Raw genomic sequence first — 25,532 nt, 5'->3', positions numbered from 1 at the left:
GTCCAAATTGTTTGGCACCATAAAATGAAGGGACTATACAAAACATACTGTTATTTCTAAATGGTCCCATATGGATTATAATAATATCAAATTGCTTTTGACTGGCTTCACTTTATTGCAATAGTCATTGAACAATTTCAAATCCAAGGTGTTGGAGTATATAGCAAAAAGAACAAAATATATATTTCAAAATACTTCTGACAAACACTACCTGTGGATAATTAAAAATAATCTTTGAGCTTATCAGGCAATCTATGTCTCTTTCATCATTGTGATTCAGTTCTCAATGTTCACCATGAGTGGTTGTACAAAAGCTAAAGAAACTCAACCCTAATATTTTTTGCAAATGTAAGTGTAATGTTACCTCGATAGTTACCATAGCTATTTAGCTGTACAGACAATGACAGCGACAGCAAGCACTTTTTTGGATGTTCACCATGTAATTGCTATTATGTGCTTTGTTTTTATCATAAAAATATTTTCTACCTCCGTTTTACGACTGAAGAGCCCTTGGAACTGGCTGAGGATGAGGATGAAGGCAGCCAGGCAGAGTCATCAAAAAAAACCTGTGACACACCTAATGTTACTTCTGAGAGACTAAAGTTCCCTGTAGAGGGTTAGTACTACTACAGCTTTATTTGCTTGGACGCAGTGTGACTGGTTCTAGTGTAGATATACAGGTAATACATATGTCCTCCTGTAATTTTTATTCTGTTTTCGTATAACACAGTAAAAAAAGAGGGCTCGGAGGCTTTGCATATGTCGGAGGAGTCATTGACAGAGTCATCACATCCTGCCTATGAGTCCCAGGCCCATGTGACTGACAATACCTCTGACTGGGATGAGCCTCCCCTCACGGTAAGACAGACCCTCTGTGAGACTACCCTGTCAAACATATCAACAAAATAAATACAATTCAATGGCGTTCTGTTGTTCAGGAAGCTACAACTGAGACTGGTCAAATCATTTCTGTCTACTGGAAAATAAATGGGGGTTATAGTTCCATGAAATGGAGGGTCATCCTTATGCTTACTTGTGTAAATCTTGTTTCCTTGTCACAGAGGATTGAGGTTCGAGTCGTACACCACTTTGAGCTTCATGTAGCTGTAAATCATGTACCCGAGAAGTTCATGAAATCCAACATCCTCTACTTTCTTAGAAACACTAAAGGTGGGTGAAGGTAACCAGTGAATGCAGGCCAGCTCTCAAAAATACATATTTTATTTAAAATAATTATAGTTTTATGGGGTTTTCGGTTGGGAATTGTGAAGTGTAACACTAATGGTGTTATGTCATCATGTCTTCCTGTCTGTCAAAGTGTAAGCATTAACATCCTTTTTCATGTTTAACCATTTTTATTTAATTGTTTCTGTTTTTTAGAAACCATAATTGAACCCATTGACATAAAAGAGGCTAACAATCTGATGCCCAAACTATTGGAGATTCGCATGCAGAATGGACACTCCCTACTGATGCTGAAGGACATACTAAACCATGTGGGTATTTGACATGGGATTCATTCTCTACTTGACACAACGTTTAGTGTTTGTAAAGATATTTACAGTTGGTGAGGAGAATTATTTTTAGGACACGTGTACCATAATACTTACTCTTCATGAGAAGCCGCATTACCCTTTCCTAACCATATCCCCTCACTACCCCTTTGTACCCATTACCCCTCCCTACCCATTACCCCTCACTCCCCCTTTGTACCCATTACCCCTCACTACCTCTCCCTACCCACTTCCAGGTATACATACCAATGATGTCTGTCAACCAGCTGAAGCTCTCCGATGGAGGCTACCAGATGGGGGCTGCTGCCTCCCAGGACCAGAAGTCGACTGGTGACGGGAAGGGGGACCAGAATGAGAGGCCTGTGGAATCCCGTGGTGTACTGATGATTCGTGATGAATTACTTAACAGTACCCACAAGTTCCTGGGTCACATTGACAGGACCCTCCAGCAGTTGGAAGGTATGGGTTTGTATTTCATCCCATCAAAATGTTCCTCCCCACAGACTGTACCCAACCATCAGCTGGGTCAGGAAGTAGTTCAGCAGCAACCATTCTCTGTAAACATGAATGTGTATGAATGCATTCATGCATCATGTATGAAGTACCCTGTTTTCTCTCTTGTGTTACATAGGATCTGAATGTTTATGTGGTTAATGAAATGTTCCTCCATTGCAGGTGAGATTAAGCTGCACATCCCTGAGCTGGATCTGGAGCCAGAGGTGGATGATCTTGTGAGCAATCCAGAGATTGTGGAGAAGCTGGAGCAGTGTGTGATGAACTGGCAGACTCAAATCACCATCGTCATAGAGGAGCAACTGAAGAAGAAACCACAGGTGAGAAAGGGACTAGCCTATTGGGCCCTCAAACAGTATCTAGGCAGAGGAGAATATTCCTTTGTCTCACCAGATGTGCTTTATTAGTTCAATTGGGCTCATGCCTTTTATGTATGCAGAACCTATATGATTCAAAATTAAAATAAATGAGTAAAAAGGTTAATGTAAGCATTTGTGGTTACTGAAACTGTCATTACACTCATTTAAAGGCCCCGGGCCCCATTTCAGAGATAGATTTCTGGCGGGAGCGAACAGCCACCCTGAGTGCTGTAAGTGAGCAGCTCAAACTGCCTGTGGTGAAGAAGGTCGTGGAGGTGATCACCAGAGCCGAACCCGTCACTGTCCAGAACCTGGACCTGACTGTGACTGAGCTCAGCAAACTCCACGTGGAGTCTGTGGAAAATGTACGCTTCCTCAGCACGCTGGAACGACACTTCAAGGTGGGCTCATTGTCCTGAGGACAGGACCCTGTACTCCTGAAACCTGAAATGTCTACATTTATATTTCTTTCATCACATTTCTCATTATGAAAATGTATTGAAACATAAGGGTCAACAAAACACTAACTCATTCATCCCGGGGAACGTGGCGAACAGCTGGTCCGTCTTAGTTACTAGGGATGTGGTTGTAATAAGTTGTGTAACCATCCAATGGGCATCTGCATTTACATTCCTGACCAGTACGGTCAAGGGCCCTGAAGACAGACTGTCTGCAAAAGTTTGTTTGCAAAAGTTGTCAGTGCCTTTGTAAAAAGACCCACATTTGTCCTCTCTGGCCGGGAACTAATGACAGATGACACAGTTGCATCAAGTTCCATTGAAGTCGAAACATGTAAATCATTTTTTGCACTGATATATAAATGTTTGCTTTTGTTTGTGCTCGTCGTTGTCCTTCGATGCCTTTTTCACTTGAGAGACTTGCACAAGTTTAAATGTTTTATTGATAAACAATACCAGACAGCCACGCGTCACATCGCTGCTCAACTCTGGTCTGGCCAACAGCGTGCACAAAGAGCTGCAAGGTAGTTATTTGTGCATGTGCCAGATTAAGAAACCACTGGAGGATGTCAAGTTCATAATGCAATTTTATTTTCTAATGGCCCGATCAGGACTTGCTAGTTACATTAGTCCCGACTTGACTTTTTACTGGCCCGGGGCCATCGGGCCATCATTATTGTCGAGCCCTGCATTATTTAGATTGATCCACTAAATGACTCTTGAGAGTACTAACATTTAGAAAAGGTGTGGTTTCTCTCCAAGTGAATGTAACATCTGGCCCCTGTAACAATATAGTGGAATAACAGATGTAGGTCTGACATTTCTACTGCTGGCACATGAAAAACTGAAAGATCTTTTGATTTGTGGTCCCTGAGGTGAGATGGGAGACTCCTCTCCGTGCCCTGATTGGTCTTGTGTGTTTTAGAACCTGGCAACAGGTTTAGACTTCTCTGTGATCCTGGACACCCTCCCTCTGATGATGAATGGTCTGCGCATGGTGTGGATCATTTCCAGCCACTATAACAAGGATGAGCGTATGGTTCCCCTGATGGAGCGCATTGCCTGGGAGCTGTCGGAGCGCGTGGCTCGCGTTGTCAATGTCCGCATGCTCTTCAAGTGAGTTTTCCCCTACCACCTCATCGGTTCCCATCACTTAATCCTGAACTTAAAGTCCTTCCCCTACAATAACACATACTGTATGCTGCTGTCCATCTCGTGATGTGCAGAGACAAAAGGGAGTTAGCAAAGGCCAAGGCACAGGATGGAAAGCAGGTACTGGACCAGTGGAAGGCGTGTTACTTTGATATGCGGGCCAAGATTGAGACATCAGGCAGAGATCCACGCTGGGAGTTTGACCGTAAGAAGCTGTTTGAGAAGACTGACTACATGTCCTCCATCTGCCAGGACCTGTATGACATCCTGCAGGTCAGCTCAACCTGCCTGAGGACAGACACCTCAACATCCTCTCAGTCTGACCATACACAGTTTTCATATCCTTCATTGATTCAAACACATTTCAAAGCATTTGCATTTGGCTAAACTCATTAGATGCTGCCCACTGCTTGGTGTTTTGCAGATCTTGGAGGAGTTCTACAACATCTTTGGTCCGGAGCTGAAGGCAGTGACGGGGGATCCTAAGCATATTGACCATGTGCTGCGTCGTGTTGACAGCCTGGTGGTGCCCATTGAGGAGCTCAGCTTTGACCCCTTCAACATCCGCAAGATTGGCAGCTGGAAAATGGTCATGAAGGAATTCAAGGCTAAGGTTCAGGTGAGAGCAGCCGGGGCGTTCTGGTAGCCATTTTGGAATCCATTCTCAGAAATTCTTTACATTTGACTTTTTTAATGTTCAAGTCATTTGGCAGACCCTTTATATGTTACCAAGAACTGATTCAATGATCTCACTATGCAGGCTATTGAAGGAGAGGCCATTAACTTTATCAACGAGTCCTTCAAGACGCTGCGCTCTGCATCAGCAGCGTTTGACATGCTGCTGAAGTTCAAACACATCCGCTCCAGAGAGGCCATTAACAATCAGATGATGCAAAAGTTCAATGACATCTTGGCCCAGTATTGCAAAGAGGTACCTTAGGAAACTAACATCAAAATACCCGAAAACAACACAAATGTACTGATTTTATTTGTCTTGAATTTAGCTTCAGGCTGAAAAATATATAATCTTTAAATTTTTCTAAATAATATGCATCTGCAATGGTGTAAGCTGTAAGAAAGCTGTCTCACTTCGTGACCCTGTTGTGTGTTGTGGGATAGGTGGACATAATCAACGGGACATTCTTGAATTGCAAAGATAACCCTCCTCTGGATAAGAACCAACCCCCAGTGGCTGGAGCCATCTACTGGGAGCGCTCTCTCTTTTACCGCATCAAAGACACCATAATCCGCTTTCAGGAAGTCCCAGATATGCTGGAGAGTAAACTGGGCAAAGCGGTGAGAGCAATAAGCAACTTACTACATTACTACGGTTATGTTGTGTATGTGTACAGTGTCTTATTGAGGGTCTTTATAGATGTCTAGTCCCTGGTAAAGCATGCTGCACTACAAATCGACTACGGTCACCATTGGGATTCACCCTTTGTCTGAAACAGCCTTTTTACAGCACCGTCTTCCTCTTAATTAGGCCAAGGCCAAGTACCTGGAGGTTGGCACTTGCATGAAGGAATATGATCAGAAGAAGTATGAGCGCTGGCGCGAGGAGACTGAGCTGAACCTGCCCCTGCTGATGAATAGGAAACTGCTTGTCACGGTCAACAGCTCAGGGATGGTGACCGGTGACCAGGCCCCTCTAGACATGGTATCCACAGCACCGCCGAAGCAGGATGACATTCAGAAAGACATGGCCGCTCCTCACCAACATGGCCTGCAAATCTATTGTGTCAAATCTATTGTGATGTAGCTTAATGTTGTCTCCTGGATCACGTGTCATACTTTCTTTTTTTAGACTGGTCCAGCAACTGAGCGTGACATAGAGAGGGATGTGCGTTACATGATAAACTTTGCCCCGGAGCTGAAGGAGATCGTTTCAGAGACCAAGTATATGGAGCAGCTGGGATATTCTGTGCCCGAGCTGGCCCGCAATGTGGCTCTGCAGGAGGACAAATTCCTCAGGTGATATTTCCAAACATCCGAGATAGAGTGGCAAGAGAAGGAATGGCCTAATCCAGTTGTCCTAACCTGCTTTAACACTGGTTTTAGATATGTGGATGGGTTGAAGGACCTGGTGAACCGGTACCATTTGCTGATGGACTGTCTGAACGATGCAGAGTTCTTCCTACTGGCCGAGCAGGTCCACGAGCTGAGGAGGGTGATGCGTCCAGGATACAAAAGGCTCAACTGGAACGCCCTGGGTACATACTCTGCCCTGCATTTTCTCTTTCCAGTGTTGTTCATTGCCCCATGGGACTTGGCAGTGTTTGTCTTTTCTGTTTTCTAGGCATCTCTGAGTTCATCAACCGTGGCACACAGGCGTGTTCTAAGTTTGAGTCGCTTGTCAATCAAATTCAAAAGAATGAGAGGGATATTGATGCTAAGCTGCAGTCCATTGAGACAGCCAACTTGTTCAAATTTCCAGCCCCAGACAAATCGAGTGACCTGCCAGGTAAACAGAATGTGAATCTGTGGAATGACACTGGGTGATATGATACAAATCATATCAAGTGGGGTGAAGAAGGATGCTTGTACTGTGGCCTCCTTACTGTATTGGAACTGTGGGTTTAGGAGTGAAAGAGTTCTGTGAGCTGATTGGGCGAGAGAGGGCGAAGGACGTGAGTCTGCTGAGTAGGAAGTACACAGCCATCGGACCACTGCTCACCAAGATGGAGAGCCTGGTAATGCACACCAACAGTGGCAGAGCCAAGCGCATGGGTCAGTACTACACCTACTGGGAACGCAAGGTCTTCGACTCCCTCATCAAGATGCTACTCAGGTGGGACATCAAAAATACCTCTCACCAGATGGCGAATACAGTCTGAATGGAGTGGCATTGTATAAACACTAGAAAACATGCTGCCACAAGAAATGGAAATGTTTCTTGATTTCATATGGACCCTGTGGTCTTAACACATCTTTTCCTCTCTTGGACTCTGGACTGTAGGAACATCCAGACTTTTAACATGGCCGTGATGGGCAACACCCCACTTTTCCAAATTGAAACCATCTTGTCTGCCCCTGAGATTGTGCTGCACCCCAAAAACAACGAGGTGCACAAGCTCGTCATGCAGTGTGTCAGGGACTGTGTGGAGAGCACCAAGGTAGGACACCTTTTCCTCCCACTACACCTGTTCACCAGCCCGTAACAAGGTACCTGTGTGGTGACTGACTGCCGGGACTCCTCCCCTAGCGGTTCGTGCGCTGGATGCATGGCACATGTATAGAGTGTCCTCCTCAACGCGTGGATGGAGAGGATGAGCCGGTGGTGTTGTCTTTCTACAGCGAGGTGTGTCAGCACCAGCAGGTCAACGAGAGGGCCATGGCCGTCTCCCAGAGCATCCAGCGCCTCCTCAGCACCGTGGGTCCCTACCTCGGCCGCTGGAAGCGCTACCGGCGCCTATGGAAGCTGGACAAGGCCATCGTCATGGAGAGGTTTGCCGCCAAGAGGCCATCCTATGTCATGTATGACGAGAAGCTGCAGTTCTACTCCCGGATCAGCGTAGAGGTGGCACAGCAGCCCCTGCTGAAGGATGAACACATCATGAGGCTGAACCTTGAGCCTCTGGCCCGCACCGTGCAGGAGAACGCCCAAGCCTGGGTCAACTCTCTGGGCAGGCTGCTCAACCAGTCAGCCCGGGAAGAACTGTTCAGCCTGCGTGATGAGCTACTGGTACTGCATACTTTTGTGGTGCATGCATCGTACTGGAAGCACTTAAACTATTTTACTGTGTAACCCTTCCTTTTTGCGTGTTTTTTTGTTTGATTCGTTTGCTCGTGTTTGTATTGTTGAATAGCAACTGTCTGAGAACCTGAAGCGGAGTCCAAACACCCTTGATGACCTGAAGTTTGTCCTGGGCACCATCTCAGACATCCGGGACATGTCTCTCACTGTGGAGATGAGATTCACTGACATCCAGGAGAGATACAGGACCCTGGCAATGTACAAAGTAGAGGTCAGGAACATACAGTGGATATAAAAAGTCTACACACCCCTGTTAAAATGCCAGGTTCTTGTGATGTAAAAGAATGAGACAAAGATAAATCATGTCAGAACATTTTCCACCTTTAATGTGACCTATAACATGAACAATTCAATTGAAAAACAAACTGAAATCATCTAGGGGGAAACATTTGAAATAAAAACCTTACAATACCAGGTTGCATAAGTGTACACAACCTCTTTTAACTGGGATTTTGACAGGTGTGTGTAGACTTTTTATATCCACTGTACATTACTTGATTGTCCGTGTAATGTGATTTGTCTATAGTGTATGTGGGTAAAATAAAATACAGAGTTCCTTTTGAATGTATTGTATTGCCATCCCTATCTATGTTCCAGGCCACAGAGGAAGAGATGCAGTTGTCTGCCAGTATCAGCCAGCTGTGGAGCGACCTGCTGGCAGAGGCCAGACTGGTGGATCGCAGCCTTGGCCGGGTGAAGAAGACCTTCACTGAGGTAAGACAGAGACCTCAACACATTAACTGACACTAATCATCATGGTGTCATCCATAATGACTCCCGTCTGTCACACCACTCTCACAGATCACTAAGGAGCAGATTGGGGAGTTTAAGCAGGAGCTGTCCATCTTTGCGGAGAGCTTCCACATGCATGGACCGGGGGCTGTGGGAGACAGCCTGGAGGACGGTAAGCCATCAGACTGTTCCCTGACAGCCACCACTGTCACCTGCACAATTTAGAACGTCTTTCAACTTCAATTGTCTTTGTAGGAGTGACAGTCATGGAAACCTATGAGACAGAGCTAGCCAAGATAGAGTCGAGACGTCAACAGCTGACCAATGCTGAGAAGCTTTTTGACCTGCCAATCACCATGTACACGGAGCTGCAGAATGTACAGAAGGAGATGAATGGCTTGCGACAGATCTATGAGATCTACAAGTCTCAGAAGGTCAGAGATCAGTTTGTGTTTGTGTAGTACAATGACTGAATGTTTCCTAGAGTGCTCTGTTGTTTTGCTGCAACGGTATATGTGTGTTCCAGGCAGCTAAGATGGAGTGGTCCCAGACGCTGTGGGTAAACCTGAACATCCAGCTGCTGCAGGAGGGCATGGTGAGCTTCATTAATAGCCTGAGGAAGCTGCCCAAAGACGTGCGTGCCCTGCCTGTGGCCTTCTTCCTGGAGGGACGCATGAAGGAGTTCAGAGAGTCCCTGCCTCTACTCCTGGACCTGAAAAACGAGGCCCTCAGAGACAGGTATTTAAATGGAAGTGGGACGCTTAGGGGACAACACCACTATACAGGTACCACAGTGTCATAACCAATAAAATACCCTGTACTCTGGAACATACAGAAACAGATGACATGGACATGGTTCCCAGAGGCATTGCTGTATGTTTGTTTGTCCGTCCTTGGTCTCCCTCAGACACTGGAAGGAGCTGATGGAGAGGACTAACACCAGCTTTGACATGAATCCAGACACCTTCACTCTGGAGAACATGTTTGCCATGGAGCTGAATAAGTATGGCAGTGTGGTCAGTGAGATTGTCACTTCAGCCGTTAAGGAGCTCAGCATTGAAAAGGCAAGCATTCTAGATACTTTTCTAGAACTCTCCATAGCGAGTATAAATGCTGGTGAAACTACAATTGATTAGTATAGAAGAGCAACTGAAACGTTGAGACGATCTCAAACAACTATGTTTAAGCCAAAGGAGAGAGCAATTCACTTATTTATTGAAAGTATTGCAGCATGCGGTAGCCCCATGTTTCAGGATGTTACAAACTCGATCTCAGCCATACTTCCAGTTATACCCTGATTTATACCGGAGACATGGCTATCCGGAATTCCAGAGCACAGACTTCCTGTGAACGTGACTTCCTGTTGTTCTTCTATACCTGTAACAAAGCATACATTCATAATAATATCTCACAATTAGTTACATAGTCTTTTTAAATAGATTATCCTATAAAATCAACCTGTGGATGGTGGGGTGATAGGGAGGTTCAGAGAGAAGAAGCTGAGGAAAGGGGAATGACAGTCTCGGAAATAGATATATTAATACAGTATAGATATATATTTAAATATATATATATTTCTTTAAACATTTATATATATTTTCTTTTTTTAGAAGTCCTCTGTTACTGTTAGTGTTTTTAATTTATTTTTCTATAGCATTTTGCTCTTAAAAAGAAAATACTGTGAAAATAAATGTGGTCACAAAAAAGAAAAGACAAGCAATCCCTTTAAAACATCAGTGCAAAGCTGAAATTGTCCTTTTCTGTTTGTGGTGTGTTCAACATTTGCCCAGTCAGTATGAACGCTGATCGTGTGTGTTTGTGCAGGGAGTGAAGGAGTTAGTGGACACCTGGGAGAATATGAAGTTCAGTGTGCAGCGCTACTTCAAAGGCACCCAGGAGCGTGGCTCTATCCTGGGGGCGGTGGATGAGATCCTGCAGAACCTGGACGACAACGCCATGAACCTTCAGAGCATGGCAGGCAGCCGCTTTGTAGGGCCTTTCCTATCCACCGTACAGCAGTGGGAGAAAAACCTGTCTCTCATCAGTGAGGTCATAGAGGTCAGCCAATGATAGGGCAGTACTAATGCTCAGGGCCCACATGGCTGTTCAAACGAGTGCCCTTTGTGGGGAATATGTTGCCATTTAAGATGCAGCCAGGGTCAATACTGTTTCATTCAACTCATCAGACGTTCATTGTCCTTTGAAACCAACTGGTATGTGTGAACGGTAATAACTAATGATTTCCTCAGGTTTGGATGCTGGTACAACGCAAGTGGATGTACCTAGAAAGCATCTTTATTGGAGGGGACATCCGCTCTCAATTACCTGAAGAGGCCAAGAAGTTTGACAGCATTGACAAAATGTTCAAAAAGGTGTCTTGAGTCTCACTTCCGTTAATACAAAATTCACATAATGCTTTTAGAGACAGTATTGTTACCCAGTGTTGTGTGCTGGTCTCCTCTAGATCATGACCGACACAGTGAAGGATCCAGGCATTAAAAGGTGCTGCCTGGTGCCCAACCGGCTGACCGATCTGCAGAATCTGAGTGACGGTCTGGAGCGATGCCAGAAGAGTCTCAACGACTACCTGGACTCCAAACGCAATGCCTTTCCTCGCTTCTTCTTCATCTCTGATGACGAGCTGCTCAGCATTCTGGGTAGCAGTGACCCGGCCTGTGTCCAAGAACACATGATCAAGGTACCCTAAAATATCACGAAAAGCCACATATGGTTTTCTGTTCTGTTGATTGTGGGTGATCCATAGTTACTTTGGCTTCTGGTGTTAACATTGCCTTTTCTGTCTCGGGTTTGTCACATAGATGTATGACAACATAGCTTCTCTAAGGTTAGACTTGGGATGTAACAAGGAGATGGCAGCTGGGGCTCTGGTTTCTGCGGAGGGGGAGGTGATGAATCTGAATCAGCCGGTACCAGCCGAGGGCCGGGTGGAGGACTGGATGACTGGAGTACTGCAGGAGATGAGAAGAACCAACCGACTCATCACCAAGGAGGCCATCTTCCGCTACTGCGAAGACCGGAACAGGTTAGTGCGTATCCTTGTGTCTCCTCGCCTCTGTGCTTTGGCACCTGTATTGTTGGGTTTTAGGGTTTTGTAACAACTGCTTTCTAAAAAAACACGTAATTGAAATGTATTTAAAATGCCAGTGAAACAGTCAGCGTGGAAGTGTTAAAGAAGTTGATGAACCAAACGGTGTTATGGGTTTCCCTCAGGGTTGACTGGATGTTGCAGTACCAGGGGATGGTGGTGCTGGCAGCGATCCAGGTGTGGTGGACCTGGGAGGTGGAAGATGTCTTCCAAAGGGTGAAGAAGGGAGAGAAGCAGGCCCTGAAGAATTACGCCAAGAAGATGCATGAGCAGATAGCTGAGCTGGTGGGGCGGATCACTCAGCCAATGAAGAACAATGATCGACGCAAGATCAACACGGCTCTCATCATTGACGTCCATGCCAGGGACATTGTGGACAACTTTGTCTTAGACAGGTAGGGGACAGCACGAGGCTTTGGTATGACACTAACACTTGGCTCTAAAGTGAACCCATTGTACTCACATACTTTGCACCTTATAAATAAACTGTAAATCTATGTATTTCATATATAATTATCAGATTTTCTTGTTGTATCTTTAATGGTTATTATCCCTTTGTATATTGTGGCTTCAGAAAGTATTTTGGCCCTTTCGTTCGCTCCACGTTTTGTTGTGTCATAGACCTAATTTATACAAATTGCAAGAGTTCTCCATAATAAGAGTTATTTATTTATATCTCTTGTGTAAAGGTGTTCAGACCCTTTATTCAGTAACTTATTAATTAAGCGATCATAGCTTTGAGTCTTTGGTATGCGTCCACCAGCTTTGACACCTGGATTTGGGCAGTTTCTCCCATTCTTCTTAGCAGCTCCTCTTAAGCTCTGTGAGATTGGATGTTGAGCGTCGGTGGACTGCAATCTTCAGGTCTCCCCACAGATGTTTAATTGGGTTCAAATCCGTCCTTTGGCTGGGCCTAAAAAAAAGATTCACAAAGATTGACAATTTGGAGTGTCATGGCATATCGTCTGAATATTTATGTAAATTAGATATTACTGTATGTGTGAATAAACTTATAAAGTTGATTCAGATTCTTACATGTGCACCTTGAGCTATTATGCACTTTAATTTGAATAGCACAGATATTATAATCCCTATTTTTCTAGTTCCTAATTTCCCTCTGTCACGCAGTATAATGGATGCCCGGGAGTTTGAGTGGGAGAGCCAGCTGAGATTCTACTGGATCCGGGAGCCTGATGATCTGTTTGTGCATCAGTGCAGTGCTGCTTTCTCCTACGGTTATGAATACATGGGGCTGAATGGTCGTCTGGTCATTACCCCACTGACTGACCGCATCTACCTCACCCTCACACAGGTACAATACCTACCTCACCCTCACACAGGTACAATACCTACCTCACCCTCACACAGGTACTGTATATACCACACACTCACACAGATGCAAAATCTTCCTCACCATCACACAGGTACAATACCTAACTCACCTTCGCACAGGTACAATTCCTAACTCACCCTCACACAGGTACAATACCTACCTCACCCTCACACAGGTACAATACCTACCTCACCCTCACACAGGTACAATACCTACCTCACCCTCACACAGGTACAATACCTACCTCACCCTCACACAGGTACAATACCTACCTCACCCTCACACAGGTACAATAACTACCTGACCCTCACACAGGTACAATACCTAACTCACCCTCACACAGGTACAATACCTAACTCACCCTCACATAGGTACAATACCTAACTCACCCTCACACAGGTACAATACCTAACTCTCCCTCACACAGGTACAATACCTAACTCACCCTCACATAGGTACAATACCTAACTCACCCTCACACAGGTACAATACCTAACTCACCCTCACACAGGTACAATACCTAACTCACCCTCACACAGGTACAATACCTAACTCAGCCTCACACAGGTACAATACCTAACTCACCCTCACACAGGTACAATACCTAACTCACCCTCACATAGGTACAATACCTAACTCACCCTCACACAGGTACAATACCTAACTCACCCTCACACAGGTACAATACCTAACTCACCCTCACACAGGTATAATACCTAACTCACCCTCACACAGGTACAATACCTAACTCACCCTCACACAGGTACAATACCTAACTCACCCTCACACAGGTACAATACCTAACTCACCCTCACACAGGTACAATACCTAACTCAGCCTCACACAGGTACAATACCTAACTCACCCTCACACAGGTACAATACCTAACTCACCCTCACACAGGTACAATACCTAACTCAGCCTCACACAGGTACAATACATAACTCACCCTCACAACTACATAACAAGGCTGGAATATTCCTAAACAAAGCTAACTGTATATGTGATGTGTTTCTGCTTGGCTCAGGCTCTGTCCATGTACCTTGGTGGAGCCCCCGCAGGCCCTGCTGGAACAGGGAAGACAGAGTCCACCAAGGACCTGGCCAAGGCTCTGGGTCTGCTGTGTGTGGTCACTAACTGTGGAGAGGGCATGGACTACCAGGTGATGCCCCTGTAAACACAGCAAAAGACATAGGATAACTTCACTCGTAGATCCCATTATTATTAGTACATTTATTTACTTCATTTACATTTAGATTTGGCACTTTACTCATTTAGGACACACTTTTATCCAGAGCAATTTACATGAGCAATTAGGCTTAAGTGCCTAACTAAAAGACAGAGTTTTTACCTTGCCTGCTTGGGGGGAACCTTTGATTGCTCTTCACCACTAGGCTGTCTGACACCCCGTATTGACGTCTGATGTTTTGGCTCCTTTGTCTCCAGGCTGTGGGGAAGATCTTCTCTGGCCTGGCCCAGTGTGGGGCCTGGGGCTGCTTTGATGAATTCAACCGCATCGATGCGTCTGTGCTGTCCGTCATCTCTTCCCAGATACAGACCATCCGCAACGCTCTCATCCTACACCTCAAGAGGTTTCATGTGAGTCATTACAACAGTAACACCTTAGATGACCATTGTCCCTTTGATGTCTGGAGAATGCCCTGGACAATCCTGGATTGAAAGAAGTTAAAAAACATTGCATTTTGACTGACTGGAAATGATTGCTACAGAACATCAATGACGTACTTAGAAAAGGTCATAACAGTTCACTACACTTTCCCCAAAGACTGCTGCATGTTTGTGACATTGACTCAGTGCCCTTTATGTGTTGTGGGGGTCAGTTTGAGGGCCAGGAGATCAGCTTGGATGGCCGCATGGGGATCTTCATCACTATGAACCCAGGCTACGCTGGACGAACAGAGCTGCCTGAGTCAGTCAAAGCCCTGTTCAGACCTGTGGTGGTTATTGTGCCTGATCTGCAGCAGATCTGTGAGATCATGCTTTTCTCAGAGGGATTTCTCTTAGCCAAGGCGAGCAACAACGCATCCTCATTAACATACAATTTGTTCTCCTAGAGGAAATTTTTTTTGTACGCACTCACTTGTTCCATTATTGATCTGTCCGTTTCAATTAAATGCAGATTTTGGCCAAGAAGATGACGGTACTGTACAAGCTTGCCAAGGAGCAGCTGTCCAAGCAATTCCACTATGACTTCGGCCTGCGGGCTCTGAAATCTGTCTTAGTGATGGCAGGAGAACTCAAGAGAGGCTCACCAAACCTCAGTGAGGTAAATGCTTATAGGAAATTCTGCCGTGATAGGATTCCTCGCTGTTGTTCATGCATTTCTGTATTTTATTTCTGGACCCTTGTGTAACTAATGTTGTTACTTTTTCATTCTTCCTCCCCCACCCCCCCTCCCTGCCTCTCCTAGGATGTGGTGTTGATGCGTGCTCTGCGTGACATGAACCTTCCTAAGTTTGTGTTTGAGGATGTGCCTCTGTTTCTCGGGCTCATCTCAGATCTGTTCCCTGGGTTGGACTGCCCCCGTGTGCGCTACCCCAACTTCAACGATGCTGTCGAGGAGACCCTAGTGGAGAACAAATATCAAATTTTGCCCAACCAGGTTCCTTGACTGTCTCAACTTTCACTCTCTGAGCATAGGCATCTGTGTGACATGATTGTCATTAGAAAATAGGAAGTTTGGGTCCTGGATGCTGACTGGATGAAAGCTGTGCTATCTGTCAAAACAAATTTTTATTGCTTTAATTACATTAATTGCTGGTTTATAAGAGCAATAACGCATCTAGGGGGTTTGTGGTATATTGCCAATATACCATGGTTAAGCACTTTGCCCTGGTACTCCACAGTGGGTCGTGCATAATAGTAGCTCTTAGTCGTGATGTGTTGGCCATATACAACACTGCGTCATGTACTATTCCGCCAATATAAAATTGATTTGTACAAATTCTGTTCTAATTTCAATACATGATTGTGTGGATATGTGCCCTTGTTCCTAATGCTGTGTTTGTGGTGTTCAGGTGGACAAGGTGGTGCAGATGTATGAGACCATGATGACCAGACACACCACTATGGTGGTAGGCCCTACAGGTGGAGGCAAGTCAGTGGTCATCAGCACCCTGGGCCAGGCTCAGACCAGGTCAGTACCACACTGGACCAGGCTTAGACCAGGTCAGTACCACCCTGGGCCAGGCTCAGACCAGGTCAGTACCACACTGGGCCAGGCTCAGACAAGGTCATTACCATTCTGGGCCAGGCTCAGACTAGGTCAGTACCACTCTGGGCCAGGCTCAGACCAGGTCAGTACAACACTGGACCAGGCTTAGACCAGGTCAGTACCACCCTGGGCCAGGCTCAGACCAGGTCATTACCATTCTGGGCCAGGCTCAGACTAGGTCAGTCCCACTCTGGGCCAGGCTCAGACCAGGTCAGCACCACTCTGGTTACTGGGGCAGCAGACTTCCTAAAGTGGTCTAAGAAGAGTGTTTAGTGGTTGTTGTTGTTGTACCAACAGGTTAGGCCTGGTGACCAAGTTGTATTCCCTGAACCCTAAAGCAATGAGTGTCATCGAGCTTTACGGCGTTCTGGACCCCGTTACCAGAGACTGGACGGATGGGATCCTGTCCAACATCTTCCGAGACATCAACAAACCAACTGACAAAAAGGAGAGGAGGTGAGCACCGTATCTGGGTCCCAAATCACACCCTATTCTCTTCGTAGGATACTACTTTTGACCAGGGCCCATAGGGGTCATTTGTGACACATTTCATGTCACTGCCACGCCCTATTACAGCCTGACTAAACCTCTCTTTGAGTTCCTCGTTGAGACATGACCTTTAACCTCCAGGTACATACTGTTTGATGGGGATGTGGATGCCCTGTGGGTGGAGAATATGAACTCAGTAATGGATGATAATAAGCTGCTCACGCTGGCCAATGGAGAGAGGATCCGTCTGCAGAACCACTGTGCTTTGCTCTTTGAGGTTTGTCAGCACAAACCTTCTCTTCAGACCGCATCATACTCACCATGGAATCCCAGTCATGAATGAAAACCTCTGTTATGTGTCGTAGGTTGGTGATCTGCAGTATGCCTCCCCCGCTACAGTCTCTCGCTGTGGGATGGTGTTTGTGGATCCCAAAAATCTTCGCTATACCCCTTACTGGCAGAAATGGGTCAGCAGCAGACCTCCAAAGGTAACGAACATCACACAGTAAAATGCATGTAGGTTTTGAGAGAACAAAATCCAAAGAAATCTTGAAGTGTATCATTTTGCACGTTTGTTTTTTCCTGGACAGGAACAGCCACACCTGAGCAAGCTGTTTGCGAAGTATGTGCCCAGCGCCATTGACATGATAGTGGAGGGTATTGTGGATGGCAAACAGTTGGAAAAACTGAAGACCATCGTCCCTCAGACAGATCTCAACATGGTTTGTATAGACATCTCAACACGCTGTTAATTCAAATGATATCTTAAGACAAATGTCAAGTTATTTGTAGATGGACTATACTTTTCTACAAGATTAGTTAATTTCTCACTCAGCTAAGATTGGGTCCAGCCTAAAATTCTACTTTGATAGTATATGTTCATTATGTCCTTAACCTCTGTCTGTTAAGGGTTGCGTTGTCATCCACAACCCCTGACTGTCAAGAGATGTGTTTTCAGGTGACACAGTTGTCCATGATGCTGGATGCCTTGCTGGAGACAGAGGGCTATGATGCTGATGTTCTGGAGTGTTTCTTCCTGGAGGCTCTGTATTGCTCTCTGGGGGCCTCCCTGCTGGACAAGGGACGGGCCAAATTTGATGACTTCATCAAGAAATTGTCTGGCTTGACCACTGTTCATGATGAGAAAACTCTGGCAGGACCTGGGGAGATTCCAGGTGACAGAAGGAAACTGTCTACTCAAAGAAAAGAGACAGTCATACTCAATGTGTGTTCCTGTATAGATTAGCGGAAGTCCTTTTATCCATAACATGAATGCTAATGATGTCTCTTCACACAGTTTACATGCCAACTCTGTACGATTTCCATTTTGATGAGACCAAGAAAAAGTGGGATACCTGGAGCTCCCTGGTAACTAGATATGTCCACAACCCTGACGTGAAGTTCATCGATATCCTAGGTAAACCATGATTGTTTGTTAGCTCAGTAAGTAATATACTATCCACAGGACTGCAAACAGCCCTTCTCCCTCTCTCTCTCTGTCTCTGGCTCAGTCCCTACCGTGGACACAACGAGAGCCAGCTGGCTACTGGAGCAGATGGTGAAGATCAAGAGGCCTGTAATTCTGGTGGGAGAGTCTGGCACTTCCAAGACAGCCACTACTCAGAACTTCCTGAAGAACCTCAACATGGACACTACAGTGAGTTTACAATGAAGAACATCGTAGACACACAGAGCCCATGGAGCTTTCCCAACCAGCAATGTGTTCTCTATATACGTCCATTTAAACACAATGAAATACGTTTAATGTTGCATCATTCTGCTTCCAGATGATGTTGACCATCAACTTCTCTTCACGTACCACCTCCATGGACCTCCAGAGGAACCTTGAGGCCAGTGTGGAAAAGAGGACCAAGGAGACCTATGGACCTCCCATGGGCAAGAGACTGCTAGTCTTTATGGATGACCTCAATATGCCCCGGGTAGGAACCTGCTTCGCCCTGTTTTTCATTCCTCATCCTTCTTCGTCCTTTGTCTGTAATGTAGGTTATCATGTGTGTGGCATGGTCATCTGTCCTATCAGGTGGATGAGTATGGAACCCAGCAGCCCATTGCCCTGCTGAAGCTTCTGTTGGACCGAGGAGGAATGTACGACAGAGGAAAGGAGCTCAACTACAAAGTGTTGAAGGACCTGGGCTTCATTGCAGCCATGGGTAAGGCAGGGGGTGGGAGGAATGAAGTGGACCCCCGCTTCATCTCCCTCTTCACCGTGTTCAGCATCCCCTTCCCTGAGGACGAGTCCCTCCATCTCATTTACTCCTCCATCCTCAAGGGACACACCAGGGTGAGACACACTGGCACAGCTTTTAAAATACAGCTGTCTCCACCAAAAGAGCATTACTAAGTTAGAAACTATATGAAATGACATGACTGAACTCCAACCATTTACACTGTAGCCATTTGAAGAGTGCATCCAGAACATGTGCGACAAGCTGACCTTCTGCACCCTGGAGCTGTACAAGAACATCATCAAAGACCTGCCGCCCACGCCCTCCAAGTTCCACTACATCTTTAACCTCAGGGACCTGTCACGGGTCTACAGTGGCCTGGTCCTCACCAACGCTGAGAGGTCTTCAACATTACCCTCAGTTCAATCAAAATAACTTGAGTTAATAGGACGTGAATAACACGCTCATGTTACGTGATGTGTTAAGTCTCTGAAAGTTTCCTTCCTGTAGGTTTCTGACAGTCGCTCAGTTTGTGCGCGTGTGGAGGAACGAGTGCCTGAGGGTGTTTCATGACCGGCTCATCAATGAGATCGACAAAGCCTTGGTACGTTCATCTGCTCAATTCCATCTTAATCACTACAGTGACTTCAAATGTTGCAATCATTTCCAATGCGGCCTGTTCCCTGTTGTCCCAGGTCCAAGGCCACATAAAGAACCTGATAGATGAGCACTTCAGGTCAGACCTGGAGTCAGCAATGAGGGACCCCATCCTCTACGGGGACTACAGGACGGCTGTCAGCGCATCTGAGCCGCGTGTCTATGAGGACATACAGGATTATGACGCTTCTAAAGCCTTGTTCCAGGTACTTTCAAATGTGATTTTTATGTTTTGAAATGTCCTATGTCATCTGTACTAAGCACAATTAAACAGCACCCCTTTTTGGAGGTGTCACTACATTCACTCTTGGTCTAGCCTGGTGCCTTGTCTCTGTGTCTTTACTGACTTGGCCTCGTCACGTAGGAGATTCTGGAGGAGTACAATGAGAACAAGACTAGGATGAACCTGGTTCTGTTTGACGACGCCCTGGAGCACCTGACCAGAGTGCACCGCATCATAAGGATGGGCCGTGGACACGCCCTGCTGGTGGGGGTGGGCGGCTCCGGCAAGCAGTCCCTCACCAAGCTGGCAGCCTTCACCGCAGGCTGCGAGGTCAGGCACAACATCTGCAGCCCAAAGTGGCACCCCCTTCCCTATCTAGTGAATATGCTGCCATTGGTTACCACAACCAATACTCTTTTTTTAAGTGCATCACTATGTCATTTAAAGTTTATTAACATTATTTTTTTTAACTTTTGTCTTGTTTCCCCCACAATTTCATTATATTCAGTTTGTGATTAAGACCCTGCCTGACTGAAAAAGCTTCTAGCGGACTTAGAACAGTCGGTTTTTGTGATATGTTCTCCAGAGTACATCTGATACTGTTCTGGTTCCTAACACGTTGTTCACTCAACCAAGAAGTCTAGACCATAATTCCTATACCCTGGAGGGAACATCTTCTCTGGTCTTCTACCTTGATTGAGTTCACAGGTGCCCAAGCCAAACACAAGGAGTCGCTAGAGTACTACAATGCAAGGCGACTATGTTTGATTACTAACGCCCAAACGTGGGCAGTGCTAACCAATAGATATGCCCTCCGTGGGACCCCTGGGCTATTCCATAAGCAGGATTGGAACCCTGTCTCGCAATGACACAGCAAACTGCCAGACAGGGAATTTACCGCTGTGTTATTCAGGGCCTTCCACTAATGTCTTTCTTTGAGTCAGCAACACCCAGAGCAGACAGGATTCCATAGAGGCATAGGATAAACTGAAAACTAGACAGTCAAGACTCTCATTCCTTTCTTGTTTACCAGGCTTATTTTGGTCATTTGTATCTGAGATTTTGTATGCCTTCAAATATGTAAGTTGGTGGCTTCTAGGCGTACAAATGAAGGTTATTTCTCAATACATTTCAAAGGAGGTCTACTTGTGGCTGCGACTTAATCAGATTGTGAACTGCTTCTAAAAGGCTGTTGTCAGGGTGATGAGCACAGATAGGTAGCAAACTACAGAGATAAGGCTCAGCTTATTTTGGTTCCATCATAGCAACCAATATTCAAATGCAATTATTAATTCTTGCACCATGAATCAATTCATTTTTGATAGATTTTTGTCTCTCTTATGCCTTATGCAGCTTGATCTGTTTTTCTCTGTGCACATGAAAATAAACTGTTGCCCAGAGCACTGAGCCACACAACCACAAATGCTTCGTACCAGTGTTTTGCTGCAGAACTCATTGTTGCCAGCTGTTAGAACAAACGATTAAATTAAACTTAAATTAAAAGTCAATCAAGTCAGTTGTTCTTGAACGGCACGTCTCTGCTAATAGTAAATAGTAATTAGCCACTAGAAATAAACCGAAGTTGGCGAAGTTGACTGATAGTGACTGTAAATGACTCGCCAGGTGTTTGAAATTACACTGAGCAGAGGCTACTCAGAGACCAACTTCCGTGAGGACCTGAAGATCCTGTATCTAAAGCTGGGAATAGAGAACAAAAAGATGGTGTTCCTCTTCACTGATGCCCATGTGGCTGAGGAGGGCTTCCTGGAACTCATCAACAACATGCTCACCTCAGGTAATAAAGCTCCCTGCATTCCAGTGGGCACACCCTAGTGCACTACTTCTGTCCAGGGCCCTTAGGGCTCCACTATCTGTGGAACAGGGTACCGTGGGGACAGTACCGTTACCGCTCCAGCTGTAGTCTGACTAACCCTCTGTGTGGACAGGCATGGTCCCAGCCCTTTTCCCAGATGATGAGAAGGAGTCTGTCCTGAACCAGCTCCGCGATGAGGCCGTGAAGATGGGCTCCGGCCCGTCCAAGGAGAGTGTTTGGCACTATTTTGTCAACAAGAGTGCCGACAACCTTCACATTGTCTTGGGCATGTCCCCTGTGGGAGACACTCTGAGGACACGCTGCAGGAACTTCCCAGGTCCACAGCCCTTAGATGCGTCCCCCTTAACTCTGCCAGTTGGGTGAAGAGGCCTCCGTTTGTAACTGTTCCTGATCTGGTTTATGTCCCAGGGCTGGTGAACAACACTGGGATCGACTGGTTCCTGCCATGGCCTCCTCAGGCGCTACACGCTGTGGCCCAGTCCTTCCTGGGTATGGAGTCACACATTCATCACATTACTATGGCCTTCAATGGAACATTTAGATGAATGTGTTCCTGCACTGTGCTTGTGTAAGTGTTGTAGTGGTGCTACTGACCCCATCCATGTCCTGGCCCAGGTCAAAGCCCGATGATCCCGGAGAGGCACTCGGCAGCCGTCGTCGCTCACGTCTGCATGGTCCATGGATCGGTAGGCGACTTCAGCAAGATGTTCCTCCAACAGCTCAGACGCAGCAACTACGTCACCCCGAAGAATTACCTGGATTTCATCAGCACCTACGCCAAGCTGCTGGAGGACAAGGACCAGTACATCCTGGGTGAGGGAGTGCAGAGTGGGCCAGATATCAAGCCGTGTGGGTGTGTGGGTGTGTGGGTGTGGCAGTAACGTTGTCTCCCTCTGTCCCTGGTGTTCTGTCCCAGCTCAGTGTAAACGTCTGGAGGGGGGCTTGGATAAGCTGGAGGAGGCCAGTGTGCAATTGGCTGAGCTCAACATCAAGCTGGCAGAGCAGAAGGTCGTTCTAGCTGAGAAATCGTCTGCCTGTGAGATCCTACTGCAGGAGATTGCCACCAACACCGCTGTGGGTCAGTACAGGACCAACATAAACACCACCCAGTCCAGAGGGTGTTGACTTTGTGATGATATTAAACATGTGTCCTGACTCTGTATGATCACTAAAGATCCCGTTGTATTGATTGTAAGAGTTTGGGGAGTTGACCCTGGTGTCTTGCCCTAATATCCGAAAGGCTGCCTAATCATCTGGTGACTTATCTCTAATGCCCTGTCCACCCCTGTAACTATTCCCTGGTCATTGCTGTAAATGAGAACTTTTTCTCAGTCAACCTGCCTGGTAAAATAATGGTGAACTAAAAAATAAATGAAATGTTAATTATCATAGCCCAGAGGGCAGTGAACCCTTGTCTAACTCTATCGCGTGCATAGCTGAAGAGAAGAAGAAGCTGGCAGAGGACAAAGCCAAGGAGATCGAGGAGCAGAACAAAGTGATTGCTGTGGAGAAGAGCGATGCTGAGAGCTCATTGGCTGAGGCCTTGCCGGCTCTGGAGGCAGCACGCATCGCCCTGCAGGGCCTGGATAAGTCTGACGTCACTGAGATCAGGTGCTCCTCCCTGGATTTACCCAGTTTCTGCCCTGCTCCACAGCCCCCCCCCCCCCGGTCCGACAAGTTTGAGTATGATCCCTAATGACGCTGTATTCACTATGTAGTGAATAAGTTTGACTGCATGCACTATATAGGCAATATTTTCATTTGGGAGACCCTCACATCAGAAAGATCAGACGAAGTATCAGCAGCCTGGTTCTGATGGAGTGTCAGGGTTGTCATCTGCACTACTGGAAAATAGGAACATGTTGTCATTGGAAAATTACTCATGGTGATCTGGGGAAATGTTTTTTGGATGTTGATTAATGGAACAAGTTGCTCAATTGCTGTGAAAAGCACATAGCAGAGCTTCAAAAGCAGGACTAAACACACCTGGCCTAGACAAGTAACCTCCTAGACTGAAGAGGCAGCTGTAGTCCCACACAAATCAATAAAATCTATTAGAACTAAAAATCCATATGAAATGAATGTGAGGCCCACATTTGAATACATTCACTGGGATACTGGGATGATTTGTGTGATCTGTTGGAGGAGTATGTACTGTAAGTACAAACCTAGCGCAGTATTTTCCCATTGTCCTCATTCAAATTCTTGGACAACTAAATTTCAGTAATCCAAAGAACACAAGTCCTGTTTTACAGATTGTACAGTGCCGTGTCGAGAGGATCATTGTGTACTTAAAAGATGGGTTACAAAATATATATTATTCCACTATTTTCCCCTGCAAACAGTTTTGACTGTGACTTTTCCTACTGCCATATGGGACTTCCTCTTCTCCATTTATTCAACACAATAACAGTAAGGCAGTGTGGTGACCTGTGATCCGGTTCCACTTCATGCTCTGCCCTGGGAAAAGGCTTGTTGCCCTAGATCTCCATTCATGTCCATTGACTGTATATTGTATATTCCTCCACCCCGGGGCAGATCATTTGCCAAACCGCCCAAACAGGTGCAGGTGGTGTGTGAGTGTATCCTGGTGATGCGAGGTCAGAAGGAGATCAGCTGGAAGTCAGCCAAGGGCATGATGTCAGAGGCCAACTTCCTGCGCTCGCTAATGGAGATGGACTGTGATGCCATCAACACCAGCCAGGTCAAGACTGTCCGAGGTTGGTCACCTCTGTTCTGTGTTGTTCAAAGAAAAAGAGGACAACAGAATGTGTACCTACAGGGTTAAAGTTCCACCATCACATTATGGACAGGCTGTTCTTCAGATCCACAATAAGATTATCCACATACACTCAGAGCATGAGGGTTATGGCTTTTCTACACAACACTGGGTGTTAACTTGGCCCTGCAGACAATCATTCTGAGTTTGACTTTTCAACTCATGGATTTTTGTTGCTTTAACCACTCTAACTCCAGTATATCCGTATCTTAACTGAAACCTGCAGGATTACCCCTAAAATAGCAAGTGCACAGCTTTATATAAGTCTGATATATGTATTGCCCTGTGTTTCCCCTGACCAGGCTTCTTGAAGAACCTGAACACCAGCTTTGAGGAGATGCAGGCCATTAGTAAGGCTGGCTCTGGGATGCTGAAGTTTGTGGAGGCTGTCATGGGCTACTGTGACGTGGCCCGTGAGATCAAACCCAAGAGAGAGAAGGTAATGGGATCTGGGCAGTATGGTTGGGATGGTCAACACAGTGTTTTTGACCTTTACTGGCTAAGTAGTAGTGCCATAGTTCTGTGGTATCTCTTCACTTTACTGGCCGAACATTAAGCAGTGCACGTCCTGTGGCACCAGCCAACAAGAACCAGCAGGGTTGAAACCCCCCTGGGTGTCTGTTGCAGGTGGCGCGCCTAGAGAAGAACTTCTTCCAGAGCAAGCGTGAGCTGGAGCGTATTCAGCACGAGCTGGGGACCATCCAGAGGGAGCTGAGGGCGCTGGGGGACAAATATGATGCTGCCATGGGGGAGAAGCAACTGCTGCAAGAGGAGGCTGAGGTCATGGAGAGGAGGCTGATCGCTGCTGACAAACTCATCTCAGGCCTGGGGTCAGAGAACCAGCGGTGAGGACAGCATTCAAATGGACTCGCGGCATACTCAGCACTTCGGACCAGTTTGATGCGTTCCATGATCCGACTTCCTCTGTGTCTGAATTGCCCTGTCATTGTAATCTTCCTCTTCCTCCCAGTTGGACAGACGACCTGGAGGAGCTGAAGCAGCGGCGTGTTAGGCTACTTGGCGACTGCCTGATCTGTGCAGCTTTCCTGAGCTACGAGGGGGCGTTCAGCTGGGACTTCAGGAAAAACATGGTTTATGATGTGTGGGAGAAGGACGTGCTGGACAGAGGCATTCCTCTCAGCCAGCCCTTCAGAGTGGAGAGCCTACTAACTGACGAAGTGGAGATCAGCAGGTCAGACACTACA

The 25,532-nt window shown here is 46.2% G+C and overlaps 1 protein-coding gene across 1 annotated transcript in view; it reads left to right on the top strand.

The window, feature by feature from the left end:
• Nucleotides 1-1,860: 1,860 nt before the first annotated feature.
• dnah10 (dynein axonemal heavy chain 10) overlaps nt 1,861-25,532 on the top strand; it is a 32,758-nt gene continuing 9,086 nt past the window's right edge. The window contains exons 1-56 of the mRNA XM_020052810.3: nt 1,861-1,973; nt 2,190-2,347; nt 2,557-2,787; nt 3,770-3,960; nt 4,071-4,269; nt 4,421-4,615; nt 4,757-4,927; nt 5,116-5,292; nt 5,483-5,656; nt 5,804-5,970; nt 6,058-6,209; nt 6,296-6,460; nt 6,580-6,787; nt 6,956-7,112; nt 7,202-7,681; nt 7,806-7,964; nt 8,351-8,467; nt 8,555-8,657; nt 8,741-8,919; nt 9,012-9,223; nt 9,393-9,553; nt 10,314-10,543; nt 10,735-10,857; nt 10,950-11,183; nt 11,305-11,528; nt 11,717-11,986; nt 12,720-12,903; nt 13,952-14,086; nt 14,371-14,523; nt 14,766-14,954; nt 15,065-15,211; nt 15,356-15,547; nt 15,963-16,081; nt 16,457-16,615; nt 16,790-16,925; nt 17,014-17,136; nt 17,239-17,370; nt 17,607-17,823; nt 17,946-18,065; nt 18,160-18,305; nt 18,436-18,588; nt 18,690-18,950; nt 19,063-19,235; nt 19,345-19,438; nt 19,530-19,697; nt 19,856-20,044; nt 21,338-21,509; nt 21,661-21,864; nt 21,957-22,037; nt 22,164-22,361; nt 22,465-22,626; nt 22,985-23,159; nt 24,087-24,268; nt 24,630-24,766; nt 24,955-25,172; nt 25,298-25,519. Of these exons, the coding sequence (XP_019908369.3) occupies nt 1,898-1,973; nt 2,190-2,347; nt 2,557-2,787; nt 3,770-3,960; nt 4,071-4,269; nt 4,421-4,615; nt 4,757-4,927; nt 5,116-5,292; nt 5,483-5,656; nt 5,804-5,970; nt 6,058-6,209; nt 6,296-6,460; nt 6,580-6,787; nt 6,956-7,112; nt 7,202-7,681; nt 7,806-7,964; nt 8,351-8,467; nt 8,555-8,657; nt 8,741-8,919; nt 9,012-9,223; nt 9,393-9,553; nt 10,314-10,543; nt 10,735-10,857; nt 10,950-11,183; nt 11,305-11,528; nt 11,717-11,986; nt 12,720-12,903; nt 13,952-14,086; nt 14,371-14,523; nt 14,766-14,954; nt 15,065-15,211; nt 15,356-15,547; nt 15,963-16,081; nt 16,457-16,615; nt 16,790-16,925; nt 17,014-17,136; nt 17,239-17,370; nt 17,607-17,823; nt 17,946-18,065; nt 18,160-18,305; nt 18,436-18,588; nt 18,690-18,950; nt 19,063-19,235; nt 19,345-19,438; nt 19,530-19,697; nt 19,856-20,044; nt 21,338-21,509; nt 21,661-21,864; nt 21,957-22,037; nt 22,164-22,361; nt 22,465-22,626; nt 22,985-23,159; nt 24,087-24,268; nt 24,630-24,766; nt 24,955-25,172; nt 25,298-25,519 (9,854 nt within the window). The 5' untranslated portion in view covers nt 1,861-1,897. The remainder of the gene's footprint in view (nt 1,974-2,189; nt 2,348-2,556; nt 2,788-3,769; nt 3,961-4,070; nt 4,270-4,420; nt 4,616-4,756; nt 4,928-5,115; nt 5,293-5,482; nt 5,657-5,803; nt 5,971-6,057; nt 6,210-6,295; nt 6,461-6,579; nt 6,788-6,955; nt 7,113-7,201; nt 7,682-7,805; nt 7,965-8,350; nt 8,468-8,554; nt 8,658-8,740; nt 8,920-9,011; nt 9,224-9,392; nt 9,554-10,313; nt 10,544-10,734; nt 10,858-10,949; nt 11,184-11,304; nt 11,529-11,716; nt 11,987-12,719; nt 12,904-13,951; nt 14,087-14,370; nt 14,524-14,765; nt 14,955-15,064; nt 15,212-15,355; nt 15,548-15,962; nt 16,082-16,456; nt 16,616-16,789; nt 16,926-17,013; nt 17,137-17,238; nt 17,371-17,606; nt 17,824-17,945; nt 18,066-18,159; nt 18,306-18,435; nt 18,589-18,689; nt 18,951-19,062; nt 19,236-19,344; nt 19,439-19,529; nt 19,698-19,855; nt 20,045-21,337; nt 21,510-21,660; nt 21,865-21,956; nt 22,038-22,163; nt 22,362-22,464; nt 22,627-22,984; nt 23,160-24,086; nt 24,269-24,629; nt 24,767-24,954; nt 25,173-25,297; nt 25,520-25,532) is intronic.

The sequence above is a fragment of the Esox lucius genome, chromosome 13, assembly GCF_011004845.1.
Source record: "Esox lucius isolate fEsoLuc1 chromosome 13, fEsoLuc1.pri, whole genome shotgun sequence".
Classification (NCBI taxonomy): Eukaryota; Metazoa; Chordata; class Actinopteri; order Esociformes; family Esocidae; genus Esox; species Esox lucius.
The sequence above is the reverse complement of the archived record's forward strand: the minus strand, read 5'-3'. Positions and strand labels throughout refer to the sequence as shown.